General features: G+C 45.7%; 1 protein-coding gene across 1 annotated transcript in view; it reads left to right on the forward strand.

Annotated features, from left to right (window-relative positions):
* Window positions 1-23,264, forward strand: part of LOC311229459 (UPF0606 protein KIAA1549L-like) — a gene marked incomplete at both ends in the record, with an annotated part of 283,918 nt that overhangs the window by 58,914 nt on the left and 201,740 nt on the right. The window contains 1 exon segment of the mRNA XM_084315540.1: window positions 7,022-7,190. Within this exon segment, the coding sequence (XP_084171666.1) occupies window positions 7,022-7,190 (169 nt within the window).

A 23,264-nucleotide genomic window follows, 5' to 3' on the forward strand; every position in this document is an offset into this window, starting at 1 on the left:
ATTAGTCGGTGTTGGGGTTGCAAAAAGAAATAAAAATACACATTACTTCTCTTGACAAATTACATTACAAATTAGAAAGTAATTCATTACACTACTTGTGACATTACTTTTGCATTACACCTAAAACTGCCTGTGATGCGTTCTCATCAAAGAGTTTTAATTAGTGCTGTCAGGCGATCATTTTTTTTTTATCTAATTAATTACAGGATTTGTAATTAATTAATTAATCTAATTAATCGCATTTTAATCGCATAACCATTTTAGGCCTGATATTCTATATTTTATAATCATATTTCAAATGGCCTGTGTCCGGATGGCAGAATTCAGTACTGTATCTACAAAACCTTCTGTTTAATCATCTTCCATTTATTCATTTGCTTCGATTTTTCAGGTCTGGTCAATTTGAGCATGGTGTTATTCACAGTCAAAGATTAAAAAAAATGTATTGATATTCTCATTTGGTTCGTTACAATTTACTCAAGCCTAGTAACAGACACAGTATTTCTGACACTGGGAATACATTCCCTGAGATCCATAGATGTCCCTAGAATCAGATACCAAGAACATGCAAATGGACCATATAAAAAAAAAAGTCTGTAAATGTGTATTCTACGTTCTTATGGAATGAATGAGTTAAAAAATATTGAAAAAAAATATATATATATTTTATTAATTTTGTGTTAATTTTCACAACTGTGTAATTAATTAATCTACTTAACGCGATAAACTGACAGCCCTGGGTCAGGCTTTGCATAACACCTTGGGGAAAACAGTTGGCACTCTGCTGTCAAGTGTCCTTGCTGTGTGTCTCCTCTTCTGCTCTTCTCCAGCAGCGAATGAAAACAAGTTATAAATGAGAGGAATGTCTCGATGAGCTAATTATGCGAAAAAAGAGGGAATAACATTTATCCTCTCAGCCTAAACTAAAGTATTGTGTGACAGGAAATGGGAGACAGGCAAGGGGATGAACACAAGCCATAAGCTATACGGGTTAATTAGGCTATATACCAATAAAGAGGGAGTTATCATCACACTATTTGAATGCCTCTCATTAGAGGGAGTAATCATGACGTAGCTCCTCCTGTCTCCCTCCTCTCTCACAGACACTTGAACCAGTGATGAGCTGGAGTTTTTTTGTTCTAAACTAGAAGGGCTCGTCATGATCACATCAAAGTTATAGAGGAGGGGGAATGAGAATGTAGAGACTATGGTATGTAACGCAAGTGATCAATATCTGTATCGTTATTATCAAAATGTGAACAGTAATGCATTACTTAGTTACAGGAGAAAGTAATGTGATTAAAGTACAGTAACATGTTACTTTGTATTAGTGTACAAGTCACAAATGCACAATAAATGCTTGTTTAAACTGAAAACTCAAAAGTGTCTCACAATTCAGCTCCCCCTTCTTCCTTTTTTCTCTCTCTCTATCTCTCTCTCTATCTCTCTCTGTCTCTCTCTTTCTCTCTCTCTCTCTCTCTCTCTCTCTCTCTCTCTCTCTCTCTCTCTCTCTCTCTCTCTCTCTCTCTCTCTCTCTCTCTCTCTCTCTCTCTCTCTCTCTCTGTGGTTCTCCCATGACTGCAGGATATAGCCTACATGAACATACCATCTTAATGATAAACTAGATCCCTAGCAGGCCCAACAGGCAGTATAGATATGTGGCCATTCATAATTCATCGTCTGAAATATTTATGTCCACGGAGAACCGAGATGGGATTTTCCCCCATATATGGTATCTCCTATCATCCACTTTATTATGGCGACTGTGACAGGGCCTTTCCCACGATACCGCCCAATCTTTCGCCGTCGACTAAAGACGCACTTCTTCAACCATTATCTGAAATAATGAAAAAAATAAAATAATAATATCTAACCCCAACTAACCTTACTGTCATGCATTTGTCCTAATAAACTAACCTACACTGTAACACGCAACACTTTGATGAACATTGTTACTCAGCTGATAGAGTTGTGCCCTTCCTGATGATTTGTCGTACAGAACTTGTAAGTTGCTTTGGATGAAAGCGTCAGCTAAATGACTAAATGTAAATGTAAAATGTAAATACCACACAGGCTCATTCTCCAACAGACTTACGACAAAAAGGGCTTTCTCTTAGGGCCATTTGAGACCTTTTCGGGCAAGACATGAATATAGACAATATATTATAATAAAATATTAATTATATATGTTTTATTGGGACGGTTGGTGAATCCCAAAATCGTCCCGAAAAGGTCTCAAATGGCCCTAAGAAAAAGCCCTTTTTGTCGTAAGTCCTTGGAGAATGAGACTGTAATTGCCCAATATACAAAATGGGTAGACCAAATCAAGCAATCCGTTTGGTTCATAGCCGCGGTATAGTATGCTATGATGTCTAATTCTTTTGAACAATTCAGTATCACTCTGCGTGGTTAGTGAGGGTAGCCTTGACCCTCTGGGGTCGGAGCTCCTGTGTGCTCCCACGTGCGGGAGAACAAAGGTGTGAAAACCGCCTTGTCTCTGCCGAGAGGATTCTTCATAAATGCCGAAAATGCAGCGCATTTCAGAAATCGGTCAAAATAGAGAAATGGTATTTTTTAGTGCTTTGAAATGTTCTATATCTGTTTCCTTATTTGCAAAACTTAATACGACTTGTGAATTGTTAGCGTTGGGGTAGGTGTGCTGGACCCATGTGCAGAGAAGAATGGATGAGTCGGAAACGATGGTTGCTCTTTCACAATTTAAACAATGTTTCTTTATTGTGAACAACGGAGCATAGGGTGGCACGTAGCAAATGATACGGGTGAGACGCGCAGTCTCCACAACCCGGTATAATGTAACGAAAGAAAAGGCGACACAAAAACTATCTCTGCAAAAGTCGAATACGAAAAATAAATACTTTAAACAGGGGAAAGGAAATGGGAGACAGTCAGTCTCCAAAAACGGAATAAACAATCAGAAAGCGATACTGGATGATGTTGCAGGGCACACATCAAAAAAGGTACATACACTCAATAATAAACACGAATACAATCAGGCTAAGCGCGATAGCGACCGCGGTATGACGAGTATCCTCCAAACGGGAGCGATAGCAAATGCTTCTGACAGAGCACTCACGTAGGGGATCAGTGAACAACTGACAACGTTAACAGCATACCAGGGGAACACATGAAGGAGGGCACACAAGACACAGCAGGCATTCATCAGAGCAATTAGGACAATCAGGACAGAAGGATAGGTGATATACCCCAGGGCAACGCCAGGGCTTTTGCTCCCAGGTGAGAGCAAAAGCCCCAAACGTCACAGTAAATGGGTTTAATTCTTGCTAGATTGTATGGCTGTACTTATCCACGGTGCTCTCAGAGAACTCGCCCAGCTTACGTCACATAAACGCACATACACGCACACACACACACACACCCAGAGACAGAGCGGGTAGTGAGGAAAATAATCGCCTGCTAAATGTAAAAAATAAAATAAAAAAAAACGCTAGAAACCGACCATGCTAAGAACCAGGGGCCGGTTGCACAAAACACCTTAAGTTAAGATTTTCCTCAAAATCCAAGTTAAGGTTTCCTTGAAATAAAAGCGGTTACACAAAACACCCTTAAGTCTTCTCCTTAAGGTTTCCTTAAAATGATCACTTAAGTATTTAAGATTTTCTTATACTCAAGGAGTGAATTAAACCATTGAACGAAATACCTTAGCAAAAGAAACCATTCAACCTGTTAAGCCCCAGCCATATTTTCAGAAAATTCCCCTAAAAGTAAGTAGATGGAAGATTGCTCCACTTCTACAAGGTCCATTTGCATGTTCTTGGGATCTAAGGACAGCAATGGAACTCAGGGAATTTATTCCCAGTCTCAGAAATATTCTGTTACTATGCTTGAGTAAATTGCAACGAACCAAGGGAGAATATAAATAATTATTATTAGTTTTTCTAATATCTATCTTTGACGGTGAATAACACCATGCTAACAAAAATTAACAAAGGATAGATGATTTACAGGGGGTTTGAAGATACAGTACAAAATGTTGCCATCTGGACACATGCAATATGAAATATGAATATAGAATATAGAATATCAGGCCTATAAATGACCTTATTATGGCCAAGTCATACATCTATGGATCGGTCCAAATCTCATCTTTAAAATGAGAATTAAACCTGGATTTAGTACCACCAGGTGCCCGGTACAGGGCAGCAAAGACTGAATGAAATCTACTGTAAGTACAGTTACTTTTGTAAAATGTCCATAGCTCCGCCATTTCTTACCGGTTTGTGATGTCGTTTTTTTTGACGTTCACAGAAAGGTAAAGAAACAATATCGTATTTTATGGCAATAACGTTGTGGTTTGTTCGACCCATGAGATTTAATCACGACATTCACATCAATATTTGTGAAAAAAATAAATGGTTAGGCTTCCTATGTCTGCGGCTGGTGTGAGCTGGGTAGTGTAGTTGTATGACATTTCGAATCCCTGGGTCTCCTCGTTCTTAGGACTACGGCGATTTCATTTCCTCACGTCTAAATCATCCGGTTTCCGATGCAATGTGCAGAGATTTTTATAAGCTCATATTTAGCTAATAACGCTTAAAATCTTTGGTAAACAAACGTAGTGCTGAAAATATAAATTTGGACTGCTTTTTAAAAAAAAAATCTCACTTTTTCTGTATTTTTGCTCCCATCCCAATTTAGTCGTTATGCCAATTGCCTTCCTGGTCGTTGCGCGCATTGTCCCACTGTCGGCCTAGGGAGGGTGTAGAACTACCACACGCCTCCTCCGATACATGTGGAGTCAGCCAGCCGCTTCTTTTCACCTGACAGTGAGGACTCTCACCGGGGGAATGTAACGCGTGCAGAGGTTCAAGCTATTTCCCCCCGATCCCTTCCCTGCTGAACAGGCGCCCCGACCGACCAGTAGGAACCGCAGTTTACAACGACCAGGACACACATACCCCGCCCGGCTTCCCACCCGCTAACACTGCCAATTGTGTTAGTAGGGACGACTGACCAAGCCGGAGGTACCGCTGACAGCTGGATTCGATCCCCAGAGTCTCTGCGGTGGTAGGCGAGTGCATTCTCCACTGCGCTACCCAGCCGCCCTGCTTGGACTGCCTTTTTGATAGGGTTAGGGTCTTGAAAAAGAAACACAACATCACTTAATACGGACTGTATTGATCTATTTGTGATGTGAAATAAATCCCGGGCCCATCGGGCTTAAGTAAGGACCCTCAGCTAAGGAGACATTAAGCCATAAGTGTCTTACTTAAGGATAAAACTGAAGGTGTTTTGTACAACCGACCCCAGTTTAGCTAACCCAAATAAGTGGTATCTGCTGCTTCTGCTTCGGCGTGACATACTAAATGTAGACCAAATATCATGGCAGACTAAACGCAGCATCAAGGCTGACAGGCAGTGGCTTTGTCTTGTGGCTCAGAGAGCGCATTCTGGTCATCATGGAGCTATTTCAAATAAGATAACTAGAGCTAGCGTTAGCTGCTACGCAACAATGAAACTATTTTTAGTGTAGCGTGTAATGTAGCATGAGGAATCGGCTGGAACAGAATACAAATGGGATCGTGGCTCTCTTCTCTGTTGGGCTGTTTGTTTGTCGGGCTGCTAATGTTGTGTTAGCATTAGCTAGCAACTCTAACCAGTTAACATTGGGTCATTGGCAGCTTGGTCCAAACGGTAAATGGATGGTTAATGGATTGCATTTTCAAAGCACCAAAGCACTTTACAACTTATGCCTCATATTCTACCCATTCATTCACACATTCACACACCGATGGCGGAGGCGACCATGCAAGGTGCCAACCTGCTCATCGGGGGAGTGTCCCAAGCTCATGCTTCTAGGGTTTTCTCTGTCTCTAGTGCTGTTTTCTTTTTTAAATAATAATGTTTTACTGCTAGGCAGTGGTGGTTACTTTGGGGTTTTCCCCCCAGTTATTTTATACTGGTGTTTTGTGTTTCCTACAGCTTTTATTTGTATTTATTTTATTCTTGTGTTTTCCCCACCCTCTCTCATCGCTCAGCGATGCCAGTGGTTACTCATCTGGGGTCACTTTAAGATTCCCCTTTTTGTGTGTGTCTGCGTGTGTGTCCTACACCCCCCCCCCCCCAATCCTGACAGGGAGCAGTTAGGGATTAAGTGGCTTGAGATCAAGGACACTTCAACACGCTGCCGGGAGAAACCGAAATCGAACTGGGAACTTTCCTGACGACCGTTCCATCTCCTGAGCCACTGTCGCCCCCGAATGCGCTCTGAACAGCTCTCAGACTCTATTTATGAAGAGTTTCTAATGCTAAGTTAGCAGCTGCTTACTCATTATTGTCAAGGATTGCACCCCTGCTGTAACCTGGCTGTCACCGTTTCTCTCTCTCTCTCTCTAGTGGGGCTAAAAATAAACAAGCTAATGTACATTGCAGAGCAACCGCCCTGCATATATGCAGGCAGCCAGGAAGATCTATAAATAATTTATTAAATTAGTAATAAAAACTTGGAATTAAATTGGAATGTGTCTATAACTTTCATATTGCCATATACTTGGTGACTGTTTTATAAAAGCAATAGCCCACTTCAGGCCATGATATATTGTGATTATATCATAGCTAAGGTGTCATTGTTCGGTCCGGCACGAAGTGGAGTTTATAATGCATTGTGTATGGAAACTGTGTCTGGAACAACATAATGCAATCATTTAGGGCACATCTTGACTTAAGTCAACCATATAGTATCATCATACAATATACTTGTGTATGTAGGTGTGTGTGTGTGTGTCTGTGTATGTATGTATGTGTGTGTGTAGGTAAGTGCACAAAAGTCTGCTTGTGTGTGTGCACTTAAAGCCACAAGATAATACCGTCATTTTACATTTCCATTATTTAAATTATTCAATTAAAGCATGTAACATCAACAACATCTCTCTCTCTCTCTCTCTCTCTCTCTCTCTCTCTCTCTCTCTCTCTCTCTCTCTCTCTCTCTCTCTCTCTCTCTCTCTCTCTCTCTCTCTCTCTCTCTCTCTCTCTTTGTCCTCAGATCCAGAGTGTGTTCCAGGAGCCAGGTTCTCCGTCAGTCTCCCTGGTGTACCTGGTGCGGAACCAGGATGCGATTCTAAACGGAACTGTCTCCAGTGGCCTGCTCAACCAGCTGACCGCCGAGCTGGTGGGCTACTTCCTCTTCTACCCTCCCCTCCTCATCGCTGAGCGTAAGTAGCTCTGCAGTGCATCCATGGAAAATGAAGAATAGAAGGGGAGACACCCCACCCCTCTCTTTAGTCAAAATACTGCATGTAAAGCATTGACCTTTTTAAAGAAATGTTGGACCCCTAAGCCCTATTTCCAATGTTGTTGAAGGGTGGAGTCCTTTCTCAGCACAATAAAATCCGGGTATCCAGTGTGAAGAATGGAAGCATGGATTGTGCAGAGAAAGGACTCTTTAGCGAACAACAACATCATTAACCAAGTAGGAAATAGAGGTAGGGGTCCAAAAGTCGTTAACAAAAAGGTGTGGAAAAGGGGAGTGGAGTTCCACAGAAGGTTTCATACAAGTGATCAGGCTCATCCATCTATCCAGCACAAAAATATATATTTTATTCCATAATACATATTAAATCATCTCCTCAAAACCAATCTGATTTCTAAATCAAAGCAGCATGGGTTCCGCATTGGCCCTCTATCAGGAAGCAGACAGAATAGAGCAGATACCCACTCCCTCTATGATCTCATTTCTTCTCGGAGACAGTAGGAATGATTGGATGGCGTCAGTGCTGGCGACACACGGCAGATTTACAGGTTATAACTTATCTGATCCCAGAGGCGGCAGATGGTGTGCGGTTGCGTTGGCAGGGGGCCTCACATCTCATTCCCTTTCAAGGCACTTTCCTAGGAGACAAAATTGTTTTTAGTTTCAGGGTCACTGAATGGAAAAAGGTCTCTTGCAGACTGGAACGACTCGATGACTCGACTCGATGACTGGCGCTTTATAAGACCGGTAGCCATTGTATAAGTCACTTCGCGTCTGTCCTGCATTATATTTCTGCAGGATTTTTCAAAACAGCATTTCTCTTGGAGGGTGGAGCAATGGTGGACTGTATTAAGTATGGCTGCCCCCATGTCATCAAATATTGTCCATCTATCCGACAATGCAACGCATCTATCCCTCAATGCAAAGCATATTTTACTGTCAACAAGCATTAGTGATAACATACATTAGAGCTGCTATGTCAGCTACCAAATTCTACAGCTAAAATGCTAATTTGTGTTAATCAAAGATTATCTTTGATTCACAGCTAACTACATTTGGTAGTTGACAGCTCACATTTTTGGTAGGTCATGTTAGTGCTAATGTCAGCTAACAGCGGAGGATATGTTAGATAGCTGCCTTGCATTGTCCTCCTCCGCGCTCCGCTGCTACGGCCCAACCCACGGGGTTGGGTTCTTGACCTTTTACCCCGTGATGTTGGGGGCTGTGACGGGGGTGTTTTGCTTCCCATCCGTTCCCTGGTGGCATGTGGGATGCGCGCCTGAGTGGTCGCGGGTCCTTCTGTGTGAAGGTAAGTCCCACGGTCTGCTCACCCTGTGCGTTTGAGTTGCTAAACCCTCTTTGCACATTCGGATCCTATTCCCTCCCGTCCTCCTCTAGGGGGGTCTAGGGGGCTCGGGTCCTCCCCGGTTCTGATGGTTGTGGGGGGCCTCAGCGGGTACATCTGTCGAGCTTCCGCTCTGCTCAGCTCCTGTGTTCCACTACGAGCAGAGCGTAAGCTATTACGATATATAACATACGGTTATTCTATAACCATAGTTATATGAGTATAGCGAGCGCTCTGCTCGGACTCACTGAGGGCCCCGCGGTCTTCGCCTTCGGTGGTGAAAGACTTGGGAAGGAGCTGATGGTGTTGCCACGACCCCGCTTATGTAGAGGAGCGGATGTGGGTGTGGCCAGGCGGATGGGTGTGTGCATGTGGAGAAAATTATTCATTATTAGACTGGATAAAGGGACAGTTCCACTACAAGCAGAGCGCTCGCTATACTCATATAACTATGGTTATAGAATAACCGTATGTTACCCTCCTAGGGCTACTGCCAAAAGTCCTTAATTGCATCCTAGTACGCATTGGTGTAAAAGGAAGGAATGTAACTTGATAATAATCATTCTTGAGGCATTTATGCACATTGCAACTTTTTGGGCAACTCTGGTGGGCAATCTTGCCGAAGGAGTTACTTGCTCCAATCACTGTCTTGTGACCAGGAAACAACTGAACAGATTTTCTATCCTGTGGCTCACATTGCTGCCTGTTGCAGAGAAGCACTGACCATCTACACAAATAAATGGCCTAGCGTATTCATTGTAGCAACTCCCTTAATAACCTAATGATTTCCAAGCTTTCTCACAATTGTTTTTTTTTTATTCACTTTTTCTCCCATTTTTCTATATTTTCTCCCATCCCAATTTCGTATCATCCAATTCAACCCTCCCCTGTCACGAACGCTGTTTCTTGCCTCCCACAAGCTGGCTGCAATGTGGACTAAGTCATACATAGCACAAGTCCCCTCCGGTACTTGAGGTAACAGCAGTCGCATCTTTTCACCTGCGCAGCTCGATCTCTCAGTGGCGAGGAGTAACGCGTGGGAGGCTCACGCTGCCCCCGACACTTCCTGATTCTACTGCGCAGGCGCACCAACCGACCTGTAGGAGTCGCTGTCCACAACGCCCGATCCCCACCCATCAGTTTCCCACCCCCTAATACGGCCAATGTGTATTAGTACGGACGACCAGCTAAACTGAAAGCAATGTGGAACGCTGGGATCGAACAGGCGATCCCAGCGTCTCTGCATTCGTGGCGAGCGCCCTGCTTTCTCACAATTGTTGTTTTTTGTGCCATTTCCACAGAACTGGATACCAGACAGTACAGTACCCTCTCCATTCATATTATACAATTCTACAGTCACTATCAGTGTTGTAGCACTCGAGTCAGGACTCGTGACTCGACTTGGACTTGAGCACTGACCGCATTTGGACTTGGAAGGTGCAGACGAGGACTCTGACTTAATTGATAAATACATTTCTTTTTGGTAATAGGCCCTAATCATTTGGCATAAGATATTGATGGCTATATTAATACTGTAACATTATTACATTTTGTGCAAGGGCAGACACGTGTGTTCCACCTACATGTGGATTCACGTCGATACCCTCATGTTCAGTACTTAAGATGCCTAAAGAGACGCCCAGAATCATGCACGTTGCTTACATGGATTTGACATAAAATTCCAGCAAGAGCACTGCTAGATGTTCGATAATGTAAACAAACTATTGAAGAGACGGGACGACCTCCAACTTCAACAGACATCTGTGGAGTGGACTCAACCTTGATGACTCGAACTCGGACTCGAACTAGGGTAAGGGGGACTCAAGACTCGACTCGGACTGGAGATTTAGTGACTCGACTACACCACTGGTCATTAACAGTTATATAACATAACAACTAATGTCCCGCACTGCGTACTGTAGTGTTTGCTGCTGGGCCCAGAGAGAGACATGCGCAGGGTGCCTTCAGCGCCGACGACGGGTGAGACGAGTTGAGACCACTGCAGGGTGATGCATGATTCATGGCTTAGCGTATGTTTGACCTGTTTCACCAAAGGAAGGAATCAGGTTCTGTATTTACTGTGCAACGTAAAGGAGGCTGTGAGAGTGTACTGTACTACTGCCTCCGGGGGGGGGGGGGGGGGGGGGAGTAGGTTTAGGGTCACTATTTATTTGCAAATCAAATGTATTTGGCCTGCAGGAAGAACTACAAGCTTGGGATTCCATTTTTACCAGAAAACATGTTTGTTCATGTAAAAAAAACTAGAGATAGTGAATATGAGAGAGAGAGAGAGAGAGAGAGAGAGAGAGATAGAGAGAGAGCTCTTTCTTTTCCAATATAATTATACTATTGAATGGTCAATGTCTCACTAATTATATGTAAATGTTTATAATATTAGCTCAATTGAATTACTGTATTCCTTTGGCAACATAGGTTTTTTACTGGCATGCTAATAAAGAGCTTATTTTAATTTGAATAGAGAGAGAGAGAGAGAGAGAGAGAGAGAGAGAGAGAGAGAGAGAGAGAGAGAGAGAGAGAGAGAGAGAGAGAGAGAGAGAGAGAGAGAGAGAGAGAAAAACCCATTCAGCTTTTCTTGGAATCAGTCTCATTAGTCTCTGTTGTGAATAGAATAGAATAGAATAGAAATAATTTTATTATCCCGTGGGAAATTAGACACTGCAATAATAAAAGTATTTCTATTCTATTCTATTCTGGTCTCTCATTGGTTTATGTTGTGTGATCTCTCATTAGTCTCTGTTGTGTGGTCTCTCATTAGTCTCTGTTGTGTGGTCTCTCTCATTAGTTTATGTTGTGTGGTCTCTGATTAGTCTCTGTTGTGTGGTATCTCATTAGTCTCTGTTGTGTGGTCTCTCATTAGTTTATGTTGTGTGGTCTCTCATTAGTTTATGTTGTGTGGTCTCTCGTTAGTCTCTGTTGTGTGGTATCTCATTCGTTTCTGTTGTGTGGTCTCTCATTAGTCTCTGTTGTGTGGTCTCTCATTAGTTTATGTTGTGTGGTCTCTCTCATTAGTTTATGTTGTGTGGTCTCTCTGATTAGTTTCTGTTGTGTGGTATCTCATTAGTTTATGTTGTGTGGTCTCTCATTAGTTTATGTTGTGTGGTCTCTTATTAGTTTATGTTGTGTGGTCTCTCATTAGTTTATGTTGTGTGGTCTCTCTCATTAGTTTATGTTGTGTGGTCTCTCTGATTAGTTTCTGTTGTGTGGTCTCTCATTAGTTGTTGTTGTGTGGTCTCTCTCATTAGTCTCTGTTGTGTGGTCTCTCTCATTAGTTTATGTTGTGTGGTCTCTCATTAGTTTATGTTGTGTGGTCTCTCTCATTAGTCTCTGTTGTGTGGTCTCTCATTAGTTTATGTTGTGTGGTCTCTCATTAGTTTCTGTTGTGTGGTCTCTCATTAGTTTATGTTGTGTGGTCTCTCATTAGTTTCTGTTGTGTGGTCTCTCATTAGTCTCTGTTGTGTGGTCTCTCTCATTAGTTTATGTTGTGTGGTCTCTCATTAGTTTCTGTTGTGTGGTATCTCATTAGTTTCTGTTGTGTGGTCTCTCATTAGTTTATGTTGTGTGGTCTCTCATTAGTTTCTGTTGTGTGGTCTCTCTCATTAGTTTATGTTGTGTGGTCTCTCATTAGTTTCTGTTGTGTGGTCTCTCATTAGTTTATGTTGTGTGGTCTCTCTCATTAGTTTATGTTGTGTGGTCTATCTCTCATTAGTCTCTGTTGTGTGGTCTCTCATTAGTTTCTGTTGTGTGGTCTCTCATTAGTTTCTGTTGTGTGGTCTCTCATTAGTTTCTGTTGTGTGGTCTCTCATTAGTTTCTGTTGTGTGGTCTCTCATTAGTTTCTGTTGTGTGGTCTCTCATTTGTTTCTGTTGTGTGGTCTCTCATTTGTTTCTGTTGTGTGGTCTCTCTCATTAGTCTCTGTTGTGTGGTCTCTCATTAGTTTCTGTTGTGTGGTCTCTCATTCGTTTCTGTTGTGTGGTCTCTCATTTGTTTCTGTTGTGTGGTCTCTCTCATTAGTCTCTGTTGTGTGGTCTCTCTAATTAGTTTCTGTTGTGTGGTCTCTCTCATTAGTCTCTGTTGTGTGGTCTCTCATTAGTTTCTGTTGTGTGGTCTCTCTCATTAGTCTCTGTTGTGTGGTCTCTCATTAGTTTATGTTGTGTGGTCTCTCATTTGTTTATGTTGTGTGGTCTCTCATTAGTTTCTGTTGTGTGGTCTCTCATTAGTCTCTGTTGTGTGGTCTCTCTCATTAGTTTATGTTGTGTGGTCTCTCTCATTAGTCTCTGTTGTGTGGTCTCTCATTAGTTTCTGTTGTGTGGTCTCTCATTCGTTTCTGTTGTGTGGTCTCTCATTAGTTTATGTTGTGTGGTCTCTCTCATTAGTTTATGTTGTGTGGTCTCTCATTAGTTTCTGTTGTGTGGTCTCTCATTAGTTTATGTTGTGTGGTCTCTCTCATTAGTCTCTGTTGTGTGGTCTCTCATTAGTTTCTGTTGTGTGGTCTCTCATTAGTTTCTGTTGTGTGGTCTCTCATTTGTTTCTGTTGTGTGGTCTCTCTCATTAGTCTATGTTGTGTGGTATCTCTCATTAGTTTCTGTTGTGTGGTCTCTCTCATTAGTATCTGCTGTGTGGTCTCTCATTAGTTTCTGTTGTGTGGTCTCTCTCATTAGTTTCTGTTGTGTGGTCTCTCATTAGTCTCTGTTGTGTGGTCTCTCATTCGTTTCTGTTGTGTGGTCTCTCATTAGTCTCTGTTGTGTGGTCTCTCATTAGTTTCTGTTGTGTGGTCTCTCATTAGTTTCTGTTGTGTGATCTCTCTCATTAGTCTCTGTTGTGTGGTCTCTCATTAGTCTCTGTTGTGTGGTCTCTCATTAGTTTCTGTTGTGTGGTCTCTCTCATTAGTTTCTGTTGTGTGGTCTCTCTCATTAGTCTCTGTTGTGTGGTCTCTCATTAATCTCTGTTGTGTGGTCTCTCATACGTTTCTGTTGTGTGTTCTCTCATTAGTTTCTGTTGTGTGGTCTCTCATTAGTTTATGTTGTGTGGTCTCTCTCATTAGTTTCTGTTGTGTGGTCTCTCATTAGTCTCTGTTGTGTGGTCTCTCATTCGTTTCTGTTGTGTGGTCTCTCATTAGTTTCTGTTGTGTGGTCTCTCTCATTAGTCTCTGTTGTGTGGTCTCTCATTAGTTTCTGTTGTGTGGTCTCTCATTAGTTTCTGTTGTGTGGTCTCTCATTTGTTTCTGTTGTGTGGTCTCTCTCATTAGTTTCTGTTGTGTGGTCTCTCATTAGTCTCTGTTGTGTGGTCTCTCATTAGTTTCTGTTGTGTGGTCTCTCTCATTAGTTTCTGTTGTGTGGTCTCTCATTAGTTTCTGTTGTGTGGTCTCTCATTAGTTTCTGTTGTGTGGTCTCTCTCATTAGTCTCTGTTGCGTGGTCTCTCATTAGTTTCTGTTGTGTGGTCTCTCATTAGTTTCTGTTGTGTGGTCTCTCATTTGTTTCTGTTGTGTGGTCTCTCTCATTAGTCTCTGTTGTGTGGTCTCTCATTAGTTTCTGTTGTGTGGTCTCATTAGTTTCTGTTGTGTGGTCTCTCATTTGTTTCTGTTGTGTGGTCTCTCTCATTAGTCTCTGTTGGGTGGTCTCTCTCATTAGTTTATGTTGTGTGGTCTCTCTCATTAGTCTCTGTTGTGTGGTCTCTCATTAGTTTCTGTTTTCTGGACTCTCATTCGTTTTTGTTGTGTGGTCTCATTCATTTCTGTTTGAGTGATATTTAGGTATTTGCTACTGGTGTGTTTAATGTGTAGGTAATGCGGTCCACTGGCTGGAGACACTATAAATGACTATAACTTTGTTTTTGGCTTTGGAAGGTTAAGATGACCCCATGCCGACCTGTCTAATGTGATCTAGTGTGATGACTGTGCATCGTTAGACCTGTCTGTAACTGAGGGGTACAATTCCCTGACTGTATTGATAAGTATGGTATCATTAAACCACTACCGCTTTATGTACTTTAACTACTGGCCATACAGTACACGATATCTGAATATGATGAACACTTTCCCACAATGAAATCGGTTCCACACAAAGGTAATAATCAAATATTTAATATAGCAAAAGGTACATATGATATTTACTATTACATTTATGATTTGAATGCACTTGTAAGGCAAATGAGTACTCGTAGGCAAATCAACACTGAATGTCCAATCTCTGGTTACGCAGGAAGCAAGTATACAACCTGGCTCTTAGGGAATTAAATCTATGGTACTCTTAATGATATAGCAGGCTATTCTGGAAGGGGTCCTCCCGGTTGTAGGCCGGTAGGGGGGGTAGGAGAGCCGTCGGTAGTAGACCGTCTGGTCAACGATATCTAGGGAGACTTCAAGTACAGAAGACAGTGCAGTAGACTCTTGATCCGCAGATGAATACACCTTGGTTCTCTTGTAGGCTGTAGCTCCACAGTGAAGAAGAAGCTAGGCGACCTCAGTCTCTGAGCGCCGACTCAACTTGACTCCTCTCGGGGGTAAATCCAACACTCACGGGCGTCGGCGATTATCCGCTCCACAAATCACAGTACCAAAGCAAATATATTCCAGCCGCATAGGGCTCAGCAGTCGTCGGGTAGGTAATCCAGTGTACATGTCCCTCGGTCCTCGTCTAGATCTCCTCGGATGAAGGCGCCATGTGGTCGGCCCAGCCTGGTTAAGACTCTAGATAACACGAGGAAGCGTTGGAGATGCTGGTCACTTTAGAACTCTAACCGCACGATGCACCATACACGATAGACTATTATTACTTAATAGAAATACGTCGCACTCGACGGTACAGTGCCAAACTCTGACAATTCAGCTATTAATTCGCACGAGGTCTCGATGCTATTCTAAGGCCAAACAGGCCATACTACACCGCACGCGGTATCGTGGGTGAGGCTTCACGTTCTGTTACTTAGTTGGGTAGAAGGGTAAAGGACTAAGGGATAAGAGGACTTCTACATTTACTTGCGCCATATTTATATGCACGTGAACAAATAGTGCCACTCTCCTTTCGGTAGCCGTATCCCTGAGCGGAGCCGGGGCTAGTACGGACATGTCTCGTCGGTACCTTTGAACTTGACGTCAGGGGCTGGTCCCCTGGCGCCTGGTCCTTTTGTCCAATAAGAGAATTAACTATTATGGGCTATAGTAGGCTAAAGGGATATTCCGTGTATATGTACAAGGAATATACAAGGGATATCAAACGATATACAAATACTATTCAATATATATCAATAAATAAATATATATATATTCGGTTTAATCTGATCCTTCGTAACAGCCGCCCCCTAATTAGTCCCACCTAATTAGCTAAGCAGAGACAGATTAACCGCACTGTCCACTACTCAATGTCTGCTGTGAGGGTCAGTCAGTTCACAAAGTCATGGGGTCATGGTCGTCATCGATAGTATCAGGGAGCCTTGGCAGTTCTATTAGCCTCGCCACGGGTCGGGTGTAGGTCCGCCCTTGGACGAGCACTTCAGCTGCTCGGACCTTTCCATCGGCACCGGTGATCACTTTGCTTACGCGGCCAGCCGGCCACATAGCTCGGGGTAGTGACTGGTCGATAATCATGACGACTGTTCCTTCTGTCAAATTGTCTCTCTCTTTCACCCATTTCTGGCGGGTCTGTAGAGACGGTAGGTAGTGGAGTAGGAAGCTGTTCCAAAACTTGTCAGCCAGTACTTGACTGTACCTCCACATTCTTCGGCCGTTCGCTTCTTCAGGCCTGTACATTGTCTGGGGTAGCGCGGGGTCCAGCCGCTCCATCAAGAGTGTGTTGGGGGTGACTGGGTCGACATCTGCTACATCACTTGAGACGTAACCGAGGGGCTTTGAGTTCAATACTCCCTCGATCTCCGTGAGGACTGTCATTAAGACTTCTTCCGCCACGGTCTGGGCCCCAAGCACGGCGTACAGGGCTGTCTTTATGGAACGTACTTCTCGTTCCCAAGTTCCACCGAAGTGAGGTGCGTTCGGGGGATTAAACTGGAAGTCAATCTGGGATGGAGCGAGGTGGGTCTTAAGTTCTGGGCCCATAGCTTGGAAGCTCTCTCTCAGCTCTCTTTCTCCGCCTTTGAAGTTTGTCCCGTGATCAGACAATAATGTAGACGGTTTTCCTTTCCGTGATGTGAATCTTCGGAAGGCCATAAGGAATGAGTCTGTGCTCATGGTTGGAAGGAGTTCGATATGTATCGCTCTGGTGGTCATGCATTTGAATACAATACCCCACCGCTTCTCGGTTCCTCTTCCTTTCTTTATATACAGCGGGCCGAAACAGTCCATACCGGTGGAGTGAAAAGGCTTGTCGCCGAGTCGGAGGCGACAGGGAGGTAGGTCAGCCATCCGGGGTATACTGGGCTGGGCTCGCCACTTACGACAGTCTAGACAGGTTCGCTGGAAGCGCCGCACTGCTTCTCTCCCTTGCAGTATCCAATAACGATGTCTGATCTCCGCGAAGACTCTCTCTGCCCCTGCGTGGTGCACATCCTCGTCGTATTTCTTTATGATCAGCTCTGTGACCTTGTGTCGGCTGTTCAAGACTATCGGGTACTTGACGTCATCCGGTAAGTCTGGGGCTCTCCGCAGACGACCACCCACTCTGATGAGACTATGGGCGTCGCTCTCGGGGGCTAGGTGGAGCAGTCTGCTGTCTGATGGGACGGGCTTTGCTCCCTGTAGACAGGCTAGCTCATCGGAGAACGAGTCTCTCTGGGCTCGTTGTAGTAGAAGAAGTTCTGCTTCTTCGTAGTCAGCTGCTGAAATGTCAGTTGTGGGCTGAACCTCTGGGTGGTGCCACAGAAATGTCTTTAGCTGCGCACTCTGTAGGGTGAGGCAATCGTCTATGTCGGGGTCTGTGGAGACGAGTGTGTTCAATCCACAGAACATAGGTTTCTTGTTTTCGGCCTCCTCTTTACTCGCCTCCCGTGGGGTGGGTGTAGGCCACTCTTCTTCGGGGAGCTTGAGAAACTCTGGTCCGTCACTGTAGAGGTTGTGACGGGTGAGGTCATCCAGGGACATTCCCCGGGTGATGACGTCAGCTGGGTTGTGTTTGGTGTCCACATACCTCCAGCTCGCTACTTCTGTTAACTCTTGAATCTCGGTGACTCTGACTCCCACGAAGACCTTGTATCTGCACGAATCAGACTGGTTCCATGTGAGTACGGTCGTGGAGTCTGACCACAAGATTGTTCTTTGCACCGGGATGGTGAGTTCACGTTGAATTAACGTGGCGAGCTGCGCTCCTGCTAGGGCTGCGCAGAGCTCTAGACGCGGGATAGATTGTTGCTTTCGTGGGGCTATTCTTGAGCGAGCCAGGATGAAAGCAGTATGTATTTCTCCTCCCTCCTCTCGGGCACGCAAGTAGGCCACCGAACCGTAGGCTACTTCGGAGGCGTCGCTGAATACGTGCAGGTCGATCTTGCATGTCTCTGGCCTCACTGTGGGTGGGAAGTAGCTGCGGCGTATATTAACACCTGGGAGTGAGCGGAGTTCCGTCTCCCACTCTCTCCATGTGGATGCAAGGTGTTCGGGTATGGGATCGTCCCAGCCCTGGTCCTTGTCCCATAGCGCTCTTACAATCATCTTTGCCCTGGTGGTGTAAGGTAGAATACATCCCAACGGGTCATATTGTCTGGCGAGTGTTCTGTATACACTCCGTCTGGTGGTCGGTATTGCCGTCGACCTTCCCTGCTCCTTGGTCAGGGGTTTGTGTCTATAATGGAGCGAGTCTGTTTTGAAGCGCCAGACTAGTCCTAGTGTCATTTCTTGGGCTTCTCCTGGGATGGTCGCCATCCAGGTGTCGCTGCTCGCTGCCTTGTCCTCGGGGGAGAGGCTGCGCAATACTGGGGGGTCGCTGCTGGCCCGCTGCCGGAGATCAAAGCCGTCTTTGATCAGGGAGGCGCGGAGCAGCGCACGACGTCGCCAGTCAATTTTCTTTATGTGTCCCGCTGTGATTCGCTTGTTAATCTCAGCGCGGTACACAGCCTCTTGAGCGGGGTCTTTGGCTAGGCGCCGCTCTGTGTTCAATAGATACCGCTCCGTCGCCTCTTTTGTGGCGTGAAAGGTGGGCATTCCCTCTCGCCTCAGGAGTGGAGTTGCGTATCTCATCACTCCGTTGACTGTGACTCTCTTTGTCCCTTGCTCGAGGAGGGCTATAGCGTAAATATCTTCCTTAGAACGAATGTCTTTCTTTTCGTTCTTAAAGGGCATTGTCTCTAGTGTCCATAGCCTCTCGACATGCTGCAGGAGTGTGGTGTCTTCTTCTGTCGCTCCGGAGTGGAGGCAGCTAGTGGCTGCTGTTCGGTTAAGAGACTTGGCGAGGGGGCCTTGTAATGTCCATCCTAGGCGGGTCTTGACTGCTGCAGGACAACCTCTGGGTCCTGTATGGACCCGGTCTATCGGGACTATGAGGTCTGCATGGTCGGAGCCTATCAGCAGGGTCGGGGTGGCACCGTCTATGAGCGGGATAGGGAGTTGACGCAGGTGCACATATTTATCCATCAGCTTGGCGATGGGGTAGGTGTACTGCGATAGTCCTATTTCTTGGCTGGTGAAAGCATTAGTAATCCTATACCGTCTCTCGGGCTGCCCGCTTGCTGCGATAGTGAAGGATACATTCTCGCCCTTTATCGTCTTTAGATCTCTTCTTATTGTCCGAATTGTCATCTGGATTTCGCTCCCCCGCAGCCCCAGCTGGGCCGCAGCGGACGCAAGGAGAAGGGTCTTCTCTGACCCGTCGTCAAGGACGGCGTAAGTGTCCATGACCTTATCTTGGTAACTCAGTGTTACACGGACCACCTTTAAGAGCACCTGGGCGCCGCTGCTGCTAGCGGGGTCAATGTACATAACACTTGCCTTTGTGCTCCTGGATGGTGCAGGCTTTCTTCTGTTACTGTCGTGTAGGACATCTAGGTGGGCTCCGTCACACCGACTACACCTCTTCTTGAGGCGGCACTCGGCTGCCATGTGACTGCGCGCACATCGGTAACAGCGCCTGTTGGACTTTATCCAGTGACTCACTTCTTCAGCGGTCATCTTCTTGAACAGGTCACATTGTGACAACCAGTGTTCCTTCTCGCAGTACGGGCACACCATCTTCCACTTCTCTTTCATCGAGGGGGTACTGTGGTTCTTGCTGCTCGGTACTGATTCTGATTGGTGCATGACAGTCACCGATCTTCGGCCATCGTTTGCTCTCCTAGGTCCCTCTCTGGAGCTTGGTGTGCTCCGCACGAACGTATCCAGCCGTAGGCTGCTGACTTCTCTCGCCAGGAAGTCGGCTAGGTCTAGGAGGGATGGCTCGGGACCGTTAGGATCACGGTGGTCTCTTTGCCGCCTGAAGCGCTCCTGTCGGGCGGGCGGCAGCTTCTCTAAAATCCTCTCGACGTTCGAGTTTGCGTATAGTTCGTGCATACCCTTTTCTCGTTGCGCCCCCAGCATCCCTACCAGGGATTGTACTTTGATAGACAGGTCGTCTAGTGAGCGATTGTCTGTTGCTGGGGGTAGGCGGTCAATATGCCTTATCTCTTGTATTACGTAATCCCATATACGTCCATATCTTTGGTCTAGTGCTGCTAGAGCCGCTGTGTATGGGGTAGTAGAGGTGGCATAGGCCAGCGCTATGTTGTGCGCTCTGGGCACTTTCAGGTGCTTCAATAGGATAGCATACTTGTGGCGTTCATCAGCTACATCCACCATCATTGTCTCTAAGCACATCCGTAGCTCCGTGTACTGTGCTCGGTTCTCATGGGTGAAGTCTGGAAACGTCGGTGTGCCAATGTATGACGCCGTGGATGGCTGGCACATCGGTGAGCGTTGGAAGAGAGGCCTCCTGGGCGAGTCTCCTCTTACGCCTCTCGGTGGGCTGGTACCGGCAGGGTACCATGGCCCGCTGGTCCAGGTACTATTCCTCTGGACTGGTCGTGCGTCATGCTCACCCGTGAATAGAGTCGGGGGTCTGTAGCGCAGAGCCGCGGGGGTATAGCCTGGGCTGTACTGGACCTCCTGGTCCTGTGGAGTAATGTGCTGCTGTCGGGCTTGACTCTCCTTTTCTCCCTCTTCTTCCTCTGCCAGGTCTTCTAGATCCTGTAGTCGTCTGTTTAGCCTCTCCGCGGTGTCCGCCGTTCCTTCCTTGTAGCTGGGTCTCACTTGGACCGGTCGGGGAAGGAGTTCGGAGGGGGGTGTAGGCTCTCTCTGGTGGTCGGGCTCAGGGTCGCTTAATCGGTTAGGGGAGGGTGCCCTTGACCCGTGTCTTGACGAGGCCCTGGAACCCCTTGTGGAGGGAGGGGGTGTTGCCCTGGTGATCAGCTGCTCCATTAGCTGCGCTTGTAGTCTGTCGCGCTCGGCTTGTAGTCTGTCGCGCTCGGCTTCGCGCTTGGTGAGATCTGCTTCTCTTTGGGCACCGGCAGCGGCACGCTGGGTGTCGGCCCGGTCTCTTGCCATATTCTCTTCCGTCTGAAGGCGTCTCATCTCCAGACGTATGCGCTCTTCGTCGCCCCGTTGCTGCGCTTGGAGGCGTTCGCGCTCGCTAAGCGTCTGTGCTTGGAGTTGTTCGCGCTCGCTAAGCGTCTGTGCTTGGAGTCGATCGCGCTCCGTAGAGGCTGCTAGGCTGGCGAGGAACGCCTGTGCCAGCATCCTCTCTGCCTCGCTGGGGGAAGACGCTGGTTGAGGTGATCCGCTCCTGGCAGTACCCGTTGGGGATGCGTTCCCCTGCGGGGAGTCCTGGAGCTCTATCTCCTCGGCGCTCTCCTCATCTTGTTCCGTGCAGAGTTCCATCTCTGGAGGGTTGTCTTCCTCCCGGAGCTCTTCGGGGACTACTTCTTCGGTCTTGGCGGGGGGTAAAGTCGTGTCAGTTCCCTCCTGGTCCCCACCGTGAGCTTGGTCAGTTACATTAGAACCCACTAGGGCCTCTGTGGTCGGGGTATCCTGGTTGATAGGGTCGGACATAATTTTACTTTCTACTTTTACCGCGTTTACCGTTTGTAGAAGGCTAGGTAGTATACTGGCAGCGTAATCCTCTAAGTACTGAGGTGGCTGTCGTCTACGCTGCGGGCGTTCTACTTTAGGAGGACCGTTTTGTGGAGTGTTCATCATAGGCCATTTCAATATTAATACCACTATATTAATATTACACTAATTACCATCCGGCTCGAAGGACCAATTGTAACTGAGGGGTACAATTCCCTGACTGTATTGATAAGTATGGTATCATTAAACCACTACCGCTTTATGTACTTTAACTACTGGCCATACAGTACACGATATCTGAATATGATGAACACTTTCCCACAATGAAATCGGTTCCACACAAAGGTAATAATCAAATATTTAATATAGCAAAAGGTACATATGATATTTACTATTACATTTATGATTTGAATGCACTTGTAAGGCAAATGAGTACTCGTAGGCAAATCAACACTGAATGTCCAATCTCTGGTTACGCAGGAAGCAAGTATACAACCTGGCTCTTAGGGAATTAAATCTATGGTACTCTTAATGATATAGCAGGATATTCTGGAAGGGGTCCTCCCGGTTGTAGGCCGGTAGGGGGGGTAGGAGAGCCGTCGGTAGTAGACCGTCTGGTCAACGATATCTAGGGAGACTTCAAGTACAGAAGACAGTGCAGTAGACTCTTGATCCGCAGATGAATACACCTTGGTTCTCTTGTAGGCTGTAGCTCCACAGTGAAGAAGAAGCTAGGCGACCTCAGTCTCTGAGCGCCGACTCAACTTGACTCCTCTCGGGGGTAAATCCAACACTCACAGGCGTCGGCGATTATCCGCTCCACAAATCACAGTACCAAAGCAAATATATTCCAGCCGCATAGGGCTCAGCAGTCGTCGGGTAGGTAATCCAGTGTACATGTCCCTCGGTCCTCGTCTAGATCTCCTCGGATGAAGGCGCCATGTGGTCGGCCCAGCCTGGTTAAGACTCTAGATAACACGAGGAAGCGTTGGAGATGCTGGTCACTTTAGAACTCTAACCGGACGATGCACCATACACGATAGACTATTATTACTTAATAGAAATACGTCGCACTCGACGGTACAGTGCCAAACTCTGACAATTCAGCTATTAATTCGCACGAGGTCTCGATGCTATTCTAAGGCCAAACAGGCCATACTACACCGCACGCGGTATCGTGGGTGAGGCTTCACGTTCTGTTACTTAGTTGGGTAGAAGGGTAAAGGACTAAGGGATAAGAGGACTTCTACATTTACTTGCGCCATATTTATATGCACGGTGAACAAATAGTGCCACTCTCCTTTCGGTAGCCGTATCCCTGAGCGGAGCCGGGGCTAGTACGGACATGTCTCGTCGGTACCTTTGAACTTGACGTCAGGGGCTGGTCCCCTGGCGCCTGGTCCTTTTGTCCAATAAGAGAATGAACTATTATGGGCTATAGTAGGCTAAAGGGATATTCCGTGTATATGTACAAGGAATATACAAGGGATATCAAACGATATACAAATACTATTCAATATATATCAATAAATAAATATATATATTCGGTTTAATCTGATCCTTCGTAACACTGTCTGTACAAGTTGTTATGTGAAGACGTCTGGTTTTCTGTCTATGATTGCATTTCAGGCAAATATGAGAAGACTGGATGTTAATTTAACCTCAGATGGATAGATAGCTGAGGAGAGATATAG

Source organism: Notolepis coatsorum (genome assembly GCF_963971535.1).
Source record: "Notolepis coatsorum genome assembly, chromosome: 6".
NCBI classification, from domain to species: Eukaryota; Metazoa; Chordata; class Actinopteri; order Aulopiformes; family Paralepididae; genus Notolepis; species Notolepis coatsorum.